The sequence below is a fragment of the Bombina bombina genome, chromosome 4 (assembly GCF_027579735.1).
Source record: "Bombina bombina isolate aBomBom1 chromosome 4, aBomBom1.pri, whole genome shotgun sequence".
Taxonomy (NCBI): Eukaryota; Metazoa; Chordata; class Amphibia; order Anura; family Bombinatoridae; genus Bombina; species Bombina bombina.
Window position 1 is genome coordinate 138,853,955 of NC_069502.1, and position 15,456 is coordinate 138,869,410.

The 15,456-nt window shown below is 40.9% G+C and overlaps 1 protein-coding gene across 1 annotated transcript in view; it reads left to right on the forward strand.

Annotated features, from left to right (window-relative positions):
- Positions 1-12,300, forward strand: part of SDC1 (syndecan 1) — a 222,247-nt gene extending 209,947 nt beyond the window's left edge. Inside the window, exon 5 of the mRNA XM_053709645.1 lies at positions 9,301-12,300. Within this exon, the coding sequence (XP_053565620.1) occupies positions 9,301-9,467 (167 nt within the window). The 3' untranslated portion in view covers positions 9,468-12,300. The remainder of the gene's footprint in view (positions 1-9,300) is intronic.
- Positions 12,301-15,456: the final 3,156 nt, after the last annotated feature.

Here is a 15,456-nt window from a genome sequence, read left to right on the forward strand (position 1 = left end):
AAAAATTAGAAGGTTTACTTAAAAAGATGTTTGTTCAGCAGGGTTACCTTCTACAACCAATTTCATGCATTGTCCCTGTCGCTACAGCCGCATGTTTCTGGTTCGATGAGCTGATAAAGGCGGTCGATAGTGATTCTCCTTCTTATGAGGAGATTATGGACAGAATCAATGCTCTCAAATTGGCTAATTCTTTCACCCTAGACGCCACTTTGCAATTGGCTAGGTTAGCGGCTAAGAATTCTGGATTTGCTATTGTGGCGCGCAGAGCGCTTTGGTTGAAATCTTGGTCAGCTGATGCGTCTTCCAAGAACAAGCTACTTAACATTCCTTTCAAGGGCAAAACGCTGTTTGGCCATGACTTGAAAGAGATTATCTCTGATATCACTGGGGGTAAGGGCCACGCCCTTCCTCAGGATCGGCCTTTCAAGGCAAAAAATAAACCTAATTTTCGTCCCTTTCGTAGAAACGGACCAGCCCAAAGTGCTACGTCCTCTAAGCAAGAGGGTAATACTTCTCAAGCCAAGCCAGCTTGGAGACCAATGCAAGGCTGGAACAAGGGAAAGCAGGCCAAGAAACCTGCCACTGCTACCAAGACAGCATGAAATGTTGGCCCCCGATCCGGGACCGGATCTGGTGGGGGGCAGACTCTCTCTCTTCACTCAGGCTTGGGCAAGAGATGTTCTGGATCCTTGGGCGCTAGAAATAGTCTCCCAAGGTTATCTTCTGGAATTCAAGGGGCTTCCCCCAAGGGGGAGGTTCCACAGGTCTCAGTTGTCTTCAGACCACATAAAAAGACAGGCATTCTTACATTGTGTAGAAGACCTGTTAAAAATGGGAGTGATTCATCCTGTTCCATTAAGAGAACAAGGGATGGGGTTCTACTCCAATCTGTTCATAGTTCCCAAAAAAGAGGGAACGTTCAGACCAATCTTAGATCTCAAGATCTTAAACAAGTTTCTCAAGGTTCCATCGTTCAAGATGGAAACCATTCGAACTATTCTTCCTTCCATCCAGGAAGGTCAATTCATGACCACGGTGGATTTAAAGGATGCGTATCTACATATTCCTATCCACAAGGAACATCATCGGTTCCTAAGGTTCGCATTCCTGGACAAGCATTACCAGTTCGTGGCGCTTCCTTTCGGATTAGCCACTGCCCCAAGGATTTTCACAAAGGTACTAGGGTCCCTTCTAGCTGTGCTAAGACCAAGGGGCATTGCTGTAGTACCTTACTTGGACGACATTCTGATTCAAGCGTCGTCCCTTCCTCAAGCAAAGGCTCACACGGACATTGTCCTGGCCTTTCTCAGATCTCACGGATGGAAAGTGAACGTGGAAAAGAGTTCTCTATCTCCGTCAACAAGGGTTCCCTTCCTGGGAACAATAATAGACTCCTTAGAAATGAGGATTTTTCTGACAGAGGCCAGAAAAACAAAACTTCTAGACTCTTGTCGGATACTTCATTCCGTTCCTCTTCCTTCCATAGCGCAGTGCATGGAAGTGATCGGTTTGATGGTAGCGGCAATGGACATAGTTCCTTTTGCGCGCATTCATCTAAGACCATTACAACTGTGCATGCTCAGTCAGTGGAATGGGGACTATACAGACTTGTCTCCGAAGATACAAGTAAATCTGAGGACCAGAGACTCACTCCGTTGGTGGCTGTCCCTGGACAACCTGTCACAAGGGATGACATTCCGCAGACCAGAGTGGGTCATTGTCACGACCGACGCCAGTCTGATGGGCTGGGGCGCGGTCTGGGGATCCCTGAAAGCTCAGGGTCTTTGGTCTCGGGAAGAATCTCTTCTACCGATAAATATTCTGGAACTGAGAGCGATATTCAATGCTCTCAAGGCTTGGCCTCAGCTAGCGAGGGCCAAGTTCATACGGTTTCAATCAGACAACATGACAACTGTTGCGTACATCAACCATCAGGGGGGAACAAGGAGTTCCCTAGCGATGGAAGAAGTGACCAAAATCATTCTATGGGTGGAGTCTCACTCCTGCCACCTGTCTGCTATCCACATCCCAGGAGTGGAAAATTGGGAAGCGGATTTTCTGAGTCGTCAGACATTGCATCCGGGGGAGTGGGAACTCCATCCGGAAATCTTTGCCCAAGTCACTCAGCTGTGGGGCATTCCAGACATGGATCTGATGGCCTCTCGTCAGAACTTCAAAGTTCCTTGCTACGGGTCCAGATCCAGGGATCCCAAGGCGGCTCTAGTGGATGCACTAGTAGCACCTTGGACCTTCAAACTAGCTTATGTGTTCCCGCCGTTTCCTCTCATTCCCAGGCTGGTAGCCAGGATCAATCAGGAGAGGGCGTCGGTGATCTTGATAGCTCCTGCGTAGCCACGCAGGACTTGGTATGCAGATCTGGTGAATATGTCATCGGCTCCACCTTGGAAGCTACCTTTGAGACGAGACCTTCTTGTTCAGGGTCCGTTCGAACATCCGAATCTGGTTTCACTCCAGCTGACTGCTTGGAGATTGAACGCTTGATCTTATCGAAGCGAGGGTTCTCAGATTCTGTTATCGATACTCTTGTTCAGGCCAGAAAGCCTGTAACTAGAAAGATTTACCACAAAATTTGGAAAAAATATATCTGTTGGTGTGAATCTAAAGGATTCCCTTGGGACAAGGTTAAGATTCCTAAGATTCTATCCTTTCTTCAAGAAGGATTGGAAAAAGGATTATCTGCAAGTTCCCTGAAGGGACAGATTTCTGCCTTGTCTGTGTTACTTCACAAAAAGCTGGCAGCTGTGCCAGATGTTCAAGCCTTTGTTCAGGCTCTGGTTAGAATTAAGCCGGTTTACAAACCTTTGACTCCTCCTTGGAGTCTCAACTTAGTTCTTTCAGTTCTTCAGGGGGTTCCGTTTGAACCCTTACATTCCGTTGATATTAAGTTATTATCTTGGAAAGTTTTGTTTTTAGTTGCAATTTCTTCTGCTAGAAGAGTTTCAGAATTATCTGCTCTGCAGTGTTCTCCTCCTTATCTGGTGTTCCATGCAGATAAGGTGGTTTTACGTACTAAACCTGGTTTTCTTCCAAAAGTTGTTTCTAACAAAAACATTAACCAGGAGATTATCGTACCTTCTCTGTGTCCGAAACCAGTTTCAAAGAAGGAACGTTTGTTGCACAATTTGGATGTTGTTCGCGCTCTAAAATTCTATTTAGATGCTACAAAGGATTTTAGACAAACATCTTCCTTGTTTGTTGTTTATTCCGGTAAAAGGAGAGGTCAAAAAGCAACTTCTACCTCTCTCTCTTTTTGGATTAAAAGCATCATCAGATTGGCTTACGAGACTGCCGGACGTCAGCCTCCCGAAAGAATCACAGCTCATTCCACTAGGGCTGTGGCTTCCACATGGGCCTTCAAGAACGAGGCTTCTGTTGATCAGATATGTAGGGCAGCGACTTGGTCTTCACTGCACACTTTTACCAAATTTTACAAGTTTGATACTTTTGCTTCTTCTGAGGCTATTTTTGGGAGAAAGGTTTTGCAAGCCGTGGTGCCTTCCATTTAGGTGACCTGATTTGCTCCCTCCCTTCATCCGTGTCCTAAAGCTTTGGTATTGGTTCCCACAAGTAAGGATGACGCCGTGGACCGGACACACCTATGTTGGAGAAAACAGAATTTATGTTTACCTGATAAATTACTTTCTCCAACGGTGTGTCTGGTCCACGGCCCGCCCTGGTTTTTTTAATCAGGTCTGATAATTTATTTTCTTTAACTACAGTCACCACGGTACCATATGGTTTCTCCTATGCAAATATTCCTCCTTAACGTCGGTCGAATGACTGGGGTAGGCGGAGCCTAGGAGGGATCATGTGACCAGCTTTGCTGGGCTCTTTGCCATTTCCTGTTGGGGAAGAGAATATCCCACAAGTAAGGATGACGCCGTGGACCGGACACACCGTTGGAGAAAGTAATTTATCAGGTAAACATAAATTCTGTTTTTTTCATATTCCTGGAACAGAGTCCTGTTCCTTCAAAATTTGTTTTTTGTTCTTTGTGATATAAGGTATCTAATATCATAAATGCCAGAACATGGTTGTCCTTGGGTTGATTTATAGGCTGGTTATGCCCTGTGGCACTTATTTTGTTTTGTTTAATGTATACAATTTCGTGATGCATAACTGTTTATCTTTGAGCCACTGTCTCCTAGGATGATGCTGTTTAGGCAATGCCACTGTTTTTCTCCTTTTTTATCCCAAGCCTCATTGGCGTCACATGCAGTGCCCTGCGGTTCCTTTCTATCTCCTGGAGGAGTTATTTGCCTGCAGACCTTGCTGCCCGGATGTCTTCTGCGGTATCTGTGGCATTATCTGCTTTTCCTATATTATGGGAAATGGCAAGTGGAACATTAGAAATTCAGATGGTGTGGTTTCTGCTACCCAGGTCGCCTTCCTCATAAGTCTGATGAGGAGGATGCGTTGGTAGCATCTGATGCTGAAGTGACAGCCTTCAGACTCATGCCTGATTCCTCGGGTGTTTCTATAGGAGGTTTTGGCTACTCTGGACGACTTCAATATCTTGTCATTGTCAATCCTAAGATATCTAGTACATTTAATATTTGCTGGGTTTCTTTGTGGAGGTTTTTCCTGTTCCAGACTGTGCTAGGGGATTGTTTTCACGGGAATGGGAGCTGTTAGGGATTCCTTCCCGTCTCCTCTCTTTACCAAGATGGTTTCCTGTCGCGTCATCCATAACTTATCTTGGCGCACGGTGCCTACAGTAGAAGGTGCTTTTCTACTTTTCCTTAGGGTATTCGATCCCTGTGGCGGATAGCTGCCCCTTTAAGGATCAATGGACAAGCTGGGAGTTTCTATTGTAGTTTGTATGACCACTGGATTAAGTAATACAAGAGTGCTCGCTTAGCATGCGAGAGGTAACGGGATCGTTGCCCGCATTCACGGCTTCCTTGGGTGCAGCGCCCTGTCTGATACCATCCTGGTAGTAAATTCCTTAGAGGAGTTTCAAGGCAGAATGTCTCTCTTAAGCTTCATAATTCTCTCTTCTGTTGCTTCCCTGCAAGTCATTTGACTGGAAACCTAGATTGCCTTAGCTCTGCTAGCTCTCTGGGAGTTGTGGATCATGTTTTGAATGGATTTTCTCAAACAAAGCTCCTGACGCCCCTTACAGGGGTGAGACCTTGTTTCGTTCTGGTCTGACAGAAATGTTTCTGAAAAGGTTTTTTTCTCTACATAGACCTTAAAGGGACAGTCTACCATAGAATTATTGTTTTAAAAGATAGATAATCCCTTTTTAATACCCATTCCCCAGTTTTGCACAACCAACAGTTATATTAATATACTTTTTACCTCTGTGATTACCTTGTATCTAGGAACCTTCTACCAGCACCCTGATCACATGACTGACTGTTTATTATCTATTGTCTTAAATTTAGCATTGTTTTGTGCTAAATCTTAAATAACCCCCTGTACCTGAACACAGTGTTATCTATATGGCCCATGTGTACTTTCTGTCTTTGTGTTGAAAAGAGATTTAAAAAGCATGTGATAAGAGGCAGCCCTCAAAGGCTTAGAAATTAGCATATGAGCCTACCTATGTTTAGTTTAAACTAAGAATACCAAGAGAAAAAAGCAAATTTGATGATAAAAGTAAATTGGAAAGTTGATTAAAAGTCCTATCTGAATAATGAAAGTTTAATTTATACTAGACTGTCCCTTTTAAGGATGTCAGTCCTGCTGCTGAGTTTAATTCAGCTTGTAGGGCTTGGCCCGATCAAGGACTTGTGGGGACTTAATTGCGCTTTTTTCTTTAAAGCATGGTTTTGAGATGTCCCAGTTAGTCCTTTCTGAGGCAGGTTCCTTCTCTCGCGTTATCTGCAGTCAGAATAGAGAGGCAGTTTTGACTTGCGTTTGGACTAAAGTGTCTCTACAAGTTTTTCTCTTACTGTCCTCTGACTGGGGAATCAGTTTTTCCCTGGTCTAGGAAGGTCAGTTTCTTTCTTCCATAGACTTAGAGGACGCGTATCTTCAAGTTCTTGAGAATTAGATTTCTGAATCGACTTGGATCCCTGATTTTTGTGTATCTTTGGGCAGTGATCAGTTCTTCGGTGAATTACAGCGGCGCCTTTTACGGAGTCATTTGGTTTCTGGCGCTTTTAGGTTAATAGAGAAACTCTTATTCAGAGTTTTGGTTGTCTTTCCATACTTCACGGGACGGATAGGTCTTTAGGGGCCATATTATTCTCTGTCTTTGATTTTTTTTTTCTGACAGAGAGATCAGAAAATCAAGGATTCTCCTCTTACCTTCTTGGGTTCAATGTTCAGCCGTTGGTGGCTCCACGGATGGAGGTAATTGGTCTAATGGTCATTTTCTATGGACAGGTTTTGCTTATTCAGTCCCTTTGAAAGTTCTGCAGGTGTGCATGCTCAACAATGGAATGGGGACCATGCGGATCTCCTCGGAATAGATCTAGATCAGTCGACAAGAGATTCTCTTCCAGGGTAGTTGTCTCAGGGACATCTGTCTCAGGGCACATGTTTTCGGAGACCTTCCTGGGAGATTCTGACCTCAGACGCTAACCTGCTAGGCTGGCATGCTGTCTGGGATTTGTTAAAGGGCAGGGACCTTGGACTCGTGTAGAGTCTACTCTCCTCATCGACATCGGGAGTCGAGAGCGATTTTCAATGCTCTGATGGCTTGGCCTCAGTTGTCCTTAGCCGTTTTTTCAGGTTCCAGTCTGAATGCTTTAGATCATCCGACAGGAGGAACTCAGAGTTCCTGTGCCATGAAGAGGTGGCTTGGACTTATTAATGGGTGAGAGCTCACTATTCCTGTTTCTCTGGCATTCTCTTACCAAGAAGTGGACTAGTGGAAAGCGGAATTTCTGAGCATTTGGACTTCTCTTCCAGGGGAGGGGGATCTCCCTCAGGGGTGTTCTCCAGCTTAGACCTCAAATTGAGGGTGCCAGAGTGAGATCTGATGGCGTCTCGTCAGAAGACCGGTTTTTCTAGGTACGGTTCTAGTCCTAGAGGTCCTAAGGAAGCTCTGATAGGTGCTCTGGTGGTTCTTTGGGATTTCAGGCTAGCATATCTATTTTTTTTCCGTTTGCTTTCCTTTAGCGAGTCATTACTCGTACCAAACAGGAGAGAGCGTTTGTAGTTTCTAATAGCTCCTGCGTGACCTCGCAGGATCTGGTATGCAGTCTTGGTGGAGAAGTCTCCTCTCCCTTCTTCTAAATCTCGTTTCTGACGCTGTTTGCTTAGAGATTGTACAATGAGTGCTGTCTAAACGTGGTTTTTCTGAGTCGGCCATTGTGGCATTGATTCAGTCTCGCAATCCTGTTTCTAGAAAGCCTTGCCATATGATATGGCATAAATATCCTTGTTGGTGTGAATCAAAGGCTTCTCTGGGAATAAGGTCAGAATCCTAGGATTTTTGTTTTTAGACCAGGGAAGTCTGAAGAAGGGTTGTTAGTATCCTAAGGTCTGTTTTCTGCATTATCTTTTTACTACATTAACGTTTGGCAGACGTGCCAGATGTGCAATCCGTTTGTCAGGCCTGTGTGTAAGTATTTTGGTCCACCTTGGATCCTTAACCTTGGTTTTTCTAGTTTTGCATCAGGCTCCGTTTGAGCCGATACATTCCATAGAGATTAAGTTTTATTATCTTGGAAAGTTTTGTTTCTTTCTGCTATCTCTTCTGCTCTGAGGTTTTCTGAACTTTGAGCTTTGCAGTACGAATCGCCTTATCTCTTATTTCATGCAGATAAGGTAGTTCCTCATACCAAGTTTGGTTTTCTTCCTAAGGTTGTTTCGGACAGATATTAGTCAGGAAATTGTTGTTCCTTCTCTCCTAATCCCTCGTCTCATAAAGAACGTTTGTTGCACAACTTAGTCGTCGTGTGGGCTGTTAAAATCTATCTGCAGGCTTTGAAGGACTTTGGTCAGTCTTTTGCGTTGTTTGCTTTTCTGGTATACGTAGGGTCAGAAAGCTATTGTTACGTCTCTTTATTTCTAGTTGTGAAGTAGTATTCGTTTGGCTTATGAGACTGCTGGAATGCAGTCTCCTGAGAAGAATTAAAGCTCATTCCACTAGGGCGGTGTCTTCCTCTTGGGCCTTCAAGGCTGAAGCCTCGGTAGAACAGATTTGTAAGGCTGCGACTTGGTCTGTTTTACACTTTTGTTTTTTTTCTAGATTCTGTACCTTTTGATGCTTTTGTTTCGGTGACCATGTTTTTTGGGAGAAAGGTTCTGCAAGCAGTGGTGCTTTCTGTTTTGGTCACCTGTTTTGTCCACCTGTTTTGCCCCTCCCTTATCTGTGTCCTCTAGCTTGGTTATTGATTCCCAACAGTAATTAATGATGATCTGTGGACTCACCGTGTCATTAGAAAGAAAACAAAATTTATGCTTAACTGATAATGCATTTCTTTCTTTCTCGACACGGTGAGTCCACGGCCCTCCCTGTTTTTCAGACATTTTTTTGTAATATTAACTTCAGGCACCTCTGCACCTGGTGTTATTTCCTTTCTCTCCTTTTCCTTTCTCTCCTTTTCCTTCGGTCGAATGACTGGGGTTTATGGGAAGGGAAGTGATACTTAACAGCTTTGCTGTGTTGCTCTTTGCCGCCTCCTGCTGGCCAGGAGTGATATTGCCCAACAGTAAATAATGATGATCCGTGGACTCACCGTGTCAAGAAAGAGAGAATTTTTCTTTTTCCATGAGGCTCGTCTGTGCCCACCAATAGAACTGTGGGAGCTGTTCTCAGCCAATGTCAACTGATCCATGAGGATTGGTTATGCAGACATGCATTTCATTTAATTGCTGTCCTTTAATCGGTATATCATTTTTGGGGATTTAAAGGGATCTTTAGAATCACTTTATTATATATATATGTAGAGTACTAAATGCAAAATACATGTTTTGAAGTCACGTAAAATTGTTGCTTAGCCCAGTGTTAGTTTTTCAAATAATAATAATAAACCACTTGAAAAACCCTGGCCGATTTTTATCAATGTTTAAGACAGTTTTTTCTGAGCTTAGTGTGCCATTAATTTTATATTTATCATTTTTTGTATTTTTTTTTTTTTTTTTGTAATTTTATGGCTCAATGCAGCCAAAAAAGAAGAGACTTGAAACATTCAAATGGACAAAATACTTGAATATAATTCTAAGCAATGCCTTGATCTGGGATTCAAAAGCTTTTATGCCTATTGTTTCAACTATTGCTTAATACTCCTTAACAAAATGCAATTTATAAATTTAACATTACTTTTTTTTATTTTTAAGTTGAGCCAATGAATTTCACTTTTGTTTCTCTCTTTACAGGGATCATTGCAGGTGGCATAGCTGGCTTGATATTTGCATTGGCCCTGGTCGGTTTTATGCTTTATAGAATGAAGAAGAAGGATGAGGGAAGTTACTCCTTGGAGGAACCTAAACAGTCAAATGGCGGCTACCAAAAGCCACGCGAACAGCGGGAGTTCTACGCATAAAGCATTTTGCGTCTTAGATTAGATAGAGTTGCTATTTCAGTCTTTTACTTTCATTTGTTTGCCACAGTCTCGGATCTGTGGGTTCATTTGTTATAAGAACTTATGCTGGCATGATTCACTTGTCACCACCCCTGAAGAACCAACTAACCGTAAAGCCATTTGAAAACCTATCCTGTTTTTTTCACATTGTTTAAAGACTTATTGGACTATGGTCTGCAGGATATTGTTGGCTTATTTTTTTGAAAAGAAAGTAAAAGTACATTTGTCATTTAAAAAAGAAAAATAATGGCACGCATCAGATTGTCTTGTTTTACTGGAGGCGTACCACCATTGCATCATTCCTAACCTTTCCAGCCGTGTGTATATATTAGGTAGATTTTTTTTTTTTTTTAAAGTGATGGTACGTTTATAGCCTAATTGTCTAGTTATAGCACTTATGCTTTAAAGTGTTACTTGTGCACAACAGGACCATTGAACAAAGCAATACATTTCCAAACTACAACCCTCTAATAACATATATATTTCTGCCAAATGCTGTTTGTCGGGCTTAGCAACACAAGGGGAGTACACGTTTTTATTTTATGGTTTTATGTCTCAATGTCTTGTTTTAAACTGCCACACTTATTTATTCATTTATTTTTTATTTTTTGAACTTGAGTGTATATACACAATTTTTTTTTATGTTTATCCAGTGACATCATTGGTTAAATGTGCACCTTTTAATGGTTTATTGCAAAAATCAGAGTTCTGTATCTTCCCATTGCACTATTGTTTAGAACTTAATGCTTTATACTGTTTTCATTCTTTCTCCCATTGTGGCATTTATGGCAGTCGTGAGGGGGCAGTTTCACAGTATTGCTGGTCCAGCAAAGCTTTAAAAAGCAGAATATGTGAACGTACGTTTACATTTTACTTCTGCAGTTTCCATAGGAATTAATAGTAATCGAAATGTCGCTGACCAAAGGGCAAAGCTTTTCCTTGTAAACCTATTAGTTGATGCGTGTATTGTGATGATGTGCAATACAAATCTAGAACAGATTTAACTTTATTTTTTTATTAACGGAACTTGCCTTCAAAACTAATATTTTTGTAGTGGCTACTAATGGTAAGTCATTTTTCTGCAAATTTCACAGTTAAGATATGTGATAGATGTATAGCCTGATATGCGATCTATAGTGAAACGGCATCAGTTGGGCTGTACACAAATACTGTAGACAAAGGAATTGGTGTACATACATTGTGCAGAGTCGAACTATTTTTATTTGTTTGTTATAATTCTTTGTATGTGGAAAAAACCCAATACCATTCATTTTGTGCTTGTGTGCCATAACATTCCTGCATCCCTCATATGCTGAGTTCTAATATATGTGCTCCTGTCTACCTGCAAGCATTTTAGATCTTCAAGGGATATGAAACCTAAAAATGTACTTTTGTGATTCAGGCAGAGCATCCAATTTTAAGAGTTTCCCATTTACTTCTATTATCAAATTTGCTTTGTTCCCATGGTATTTGTTGAAGAGATGCCTAGGTAGGTGTCTGGAGCACTGAATTGCTGCCATATAATGATCCATACGTGTGCATGCTCCTAAGCTATACATCCCTTCTTTTCAACAAAAGATACCAAGAGAATGTAGAAAATTTGATTATGTAAGTGAATAAGAAAGTTGTTTAAAATTGTAAGCTCTTAATGAATCGTGGAGGAAAATTTTGGTTTTCTTGTCTCTTTTAAGGTAACACAGGTTTAAGGTTAATAGTTTTAGAGCTGCACAACTAACTTTGGATACTATTTTCTTTGTTAGGAACAAGCCTTTAGTTCAAGATTATTTTATATTGACATCTGCCCCTAAAAATACATATTGCTCATATCTGTAGAATCCATATACTTGCTCAGTTTCTCTCTAAATGTAGATAAAATTACTTTCCAATGTTGGTTCCAAACTTGTTGCATAAACTAGATTAACCAATCAAATTTGAGAGAGATCTGAATTTGGATACTTTACACCATTGCAATCATATACAGCAGTAAGCAGCCTCAAATGCCACCTTGAAAAGGGCTACAAACTCAGGGATAAAGAGTTGACAAGCTAATAGGGAATAAAGTGTAGAATTTTCTTGTATAAATTTTAAAACAAAAAGTGGTCAACTTTCTTTAAACATAAAAGCAGATGTTTGCCTATTTTACATTTGTACAACGTTTCTATTCTTCAAGGGACACTAAATACATTTTATGCACCTCCCTTTAATAATGGGTTATGGAACCTGGTTACACTGCAGGTATCTGAAGGACATTAGCTGCACATATGCAAACAGGTCAGCACTGAAAGGTGATTTCAACATGTCGGCACCCATAACTAGAGGGAGACGGAGAATAACCTAAATACTATTTAGTGTTTGTCCCTTTTATAAATTATAGTTTATACAGATATATCGCTTCTGCTATCTAAATGGCACTGGGCAGACAGCCTTTATTACCGTTTGATGCTGACATTTTGTTGCAAATATTTCTGTAGCAAGTTAGTGATTAGTTTTTCTTTTTTTTTTCCAAATCTGAATGTTTTAAAAAAACAATTTTTTAATGTGCCTCTTAACTGGTAATTTGCCAGTTTTCCTTATTTAGTTACTGCCATTTTGCCTTTAAATATCCTGTTACTGCTACTTTTTGTATAGTCTAGATTTTCTAGAAATGTAAAATCGTTCACCCATTTTTTCATTTGATAGAGAAAATTTAAGTTGTAGCACGTATTCATAAACCGTAAACTCACATACAACTGATTGCATTAATTACTTTTGTAATGCATTGTGAGGGTAATAAATTGATCTTAAAAACAAAAAACTCTTGCTTGATTCTATTTTGTGGTCTGAATAAATCCAATTTCTGTTTAACCTGTAAATAGTTAAAGCATGTGTAAGCTATAATAGGTGCCGAAAAGGATTCTACCATGTCTCTAGAGACATACAAAGCCATATAATCCTCTGTATTTTCATGATGTATATTACCTATTATTGTACATATTTGTTTTTAATTATTGTGATTTTAATTTAGAAAGTGTATCTCACATTTTATAATAACCTTGTTTGAGTGAGCCGACAGCCGCAGTATCAACATAATACACACGCTAGCCTTTTAAACTGCATCCGGATATTTTTTCAGAGAGCGGTGAATGGCCGGCTAGCATAGATGGAATAAGGTTGGATATTGAGCTGTCAACACCCCCCCGTAACTGACGCATCCTCGCAAGTTGTGCTTTGATTACATCACTAGTAAGGGACATGGCATGTACGATATGAAGGGTCTAAGGCGCTATAATGTGGGTTATCATACATATGAAGGTATAAAAAGTAATAAGGAATGGGGATGTAACATTACAGTACTTCCTTTTGGATTTTTTATATGATGTGCATTTGACAAAGGGACCGGAATGCTCTTGAAACGTTATGCTGTCTAACTGGTGATATTAAGTTGTATTTCTCTTGCAAAGTGTATCCAGTCCACGGATTCATCCTTACTTGTGGGATATTCTCATTCCCTACAGGAAGTGGCAAAGAGCACACAGCAGAGCTGTCCATATAGCTCCCCCTCTGGCTCCGCCCCCCAGTCATTCTCTTTGCCGCTCTAACAAGTATCATCTCCACGGGAGGGTAAAGTGAATGTGGTGTTAGATTTGTAGTTTTTATATCTTCAATCAAAAGTTTGTTATTTTTAAATAGTACCGGTTTGTGCTATTTACTCTCTGGCAGAAATATGATGAAGAATTCTGCTGAGAGGAAAATGATTTTAGCATGTTGTAACTAAAATCCATTGCTGTTCCCACACAGGACTGAGGAGTACCAGAAAACTTCAGTTGGGGGGAACAGTTTGCAGGCTTAACTGCTTTGAGGTATGTTTCAGTCATATTTTTTCTAGTCAAGACAAGATAATGCTAGAACACTGACAAGATTCCCCATGTGGGAAGGGTAAGCCATGTTCTGAAACTTAGTATAGAACTAGAGGCTTATTTAAGTGGGCTCAATAGACTGGTTATCACTTTAACAGGGCAATCGGTTATTTTGTTTAGAAAAATACTCTTTATTGACACTTTCTTCTGTTAAGTGTGATCAGTCCACGGGTCATCATTACTTCTGGGATATTACTCCTCCCCAACAGGAAGTGCAAGAGGATTCACCCAGCAGAGCTGCATATAGCTCCTCCCCTCTACGTCACTCCCAGTCATTCTCTTGCACCCAACGACTAGATAGGATGTGTGAGAGGACTATGGTGATTATACTTAGTTTTATATCTTCAATCAAGAGTTTGTTATTTTAAAATAGCACCGGAGTGTGTTATTATCTCTCTGGCAGAGTTTGAAGAAGAATCTACCAGAGTTTTTGTTATGATTTTAGCCGGAGTAGTTAAGATCATATTGCTGTTTCTCGGCCATCTGAGGAGAGGTAAACTTCAGATCAGGGGACAGCGGGCAGATGAATCTGCATAGAGGTATGTAGCAGTTTTTATTTTCTGACAATGGAATTGATGAGAAAATCCTGCCATACCGATATAATGTCATGTATGTATACTTTACACTTCAGTATTCTGGGGAATGGTACTTCACTAGAATTACACTGTAAGAAATACATAAAGCTGTTTAATAACTAAAGATTATGTTTAACGTTTTTGCTGGAATGTAAAATCGTTTTCATTTACTGAGGTACTGAGTGAATAAATGTTTGGGCACTATTTTTCCACTTGGCAGTTGCTTAATCTGTTTTCTGACAGTTTCTGTTCTCCCTCACTGCTGTGTGTGAGGGGGAGGGGCCGTTTTTTGGCGCTTTTACTACGCATCAAATATTTCAGTCAGAAACTCGTATTCCCTGCATGATCCGGTTCATCTCTACAGAGCTCAGGGGTCTTCAAAACTTATTTTGAGGGAGGTAATTTCTCTCAGCAGAGCTGTGAGAATTATAGTTTGACTGAGATAAAAAACGTTTATTCTGTAATTTGTTTCCTGCTTTCAGAATTTGTTATCTTTGCTAATGGGATTAAACCTTTGCTAAATTGAGGCTATAACTGTTTCAATTTATTAATTTTCAACTGTCATAGATCTTCTGTGCTTCTTAAAGGCACAGTACGTTTTAATATTATTCTAATTGAATTGTATTTCCAAGTTGCAAGTTTATTTGCTAGTGTGTTAAACATGTCTGATTCAGAGGATGATACCTGTGTCATTTGTTGCAATGCCAAAGTGGAGCCCAATAGAAATTTATGTACTAACTGTATTGATGCTACTTTAAATAAAAATCAATCTGTACAAATTGAACAAATTTCACCAAACAACGAGGGGAGAGTTATGCCGACTAACTCGCCTCACGTGTCAGTACCTGCATCTCCCGCTCAGAGGGAGGTGCGTGATATTGTAGCGCCGAGTACATCTGGGCGGCCATTACAAATCACATTACAGGATATGGCTACTGTTATGACTGATGTTTTGGCTAAATTACCAGAACTAAGAGGTAAGCGTGATCACTCTGGGGTGAGAACAGAGTGCGCTGATAATATTAGGGCCATGTCAGACACTGGGTCACAGGTGGCAGAACATGAGGACGGAGAACTTCATTCTGTGGGTGACGGTTCTGATCCAAACAGACTGGATTCAGATATCTCAAATTTTAAATTTAAACTGCAAAACCTCTGTGTATTACTAGGGGAGGTGTTAACGGCTCTGAATGATTGTAACACAGTTGCAATACCAGAGAAAATGTGTAGGTTGGATAAATATTTTGCGGTACCGGCGAGTACTGAGGTTTTTCCTATACCTAAGAGACTTACTGAAATTGTTACTAAGGAGTGGGATAGACCCGGTGTGCCGTTCTCACCCCCTCCGATATTTAGAAAAATGTTTCCAATAGACGCCACCACACGGGACTTATGGCAAATGGTCCCTAAGGTGGAGGGAGCAGTTTCTACTTTAGCTAAGCGTACCACTATCCCGGTGGAGGATAGCTGTGCTTTTTC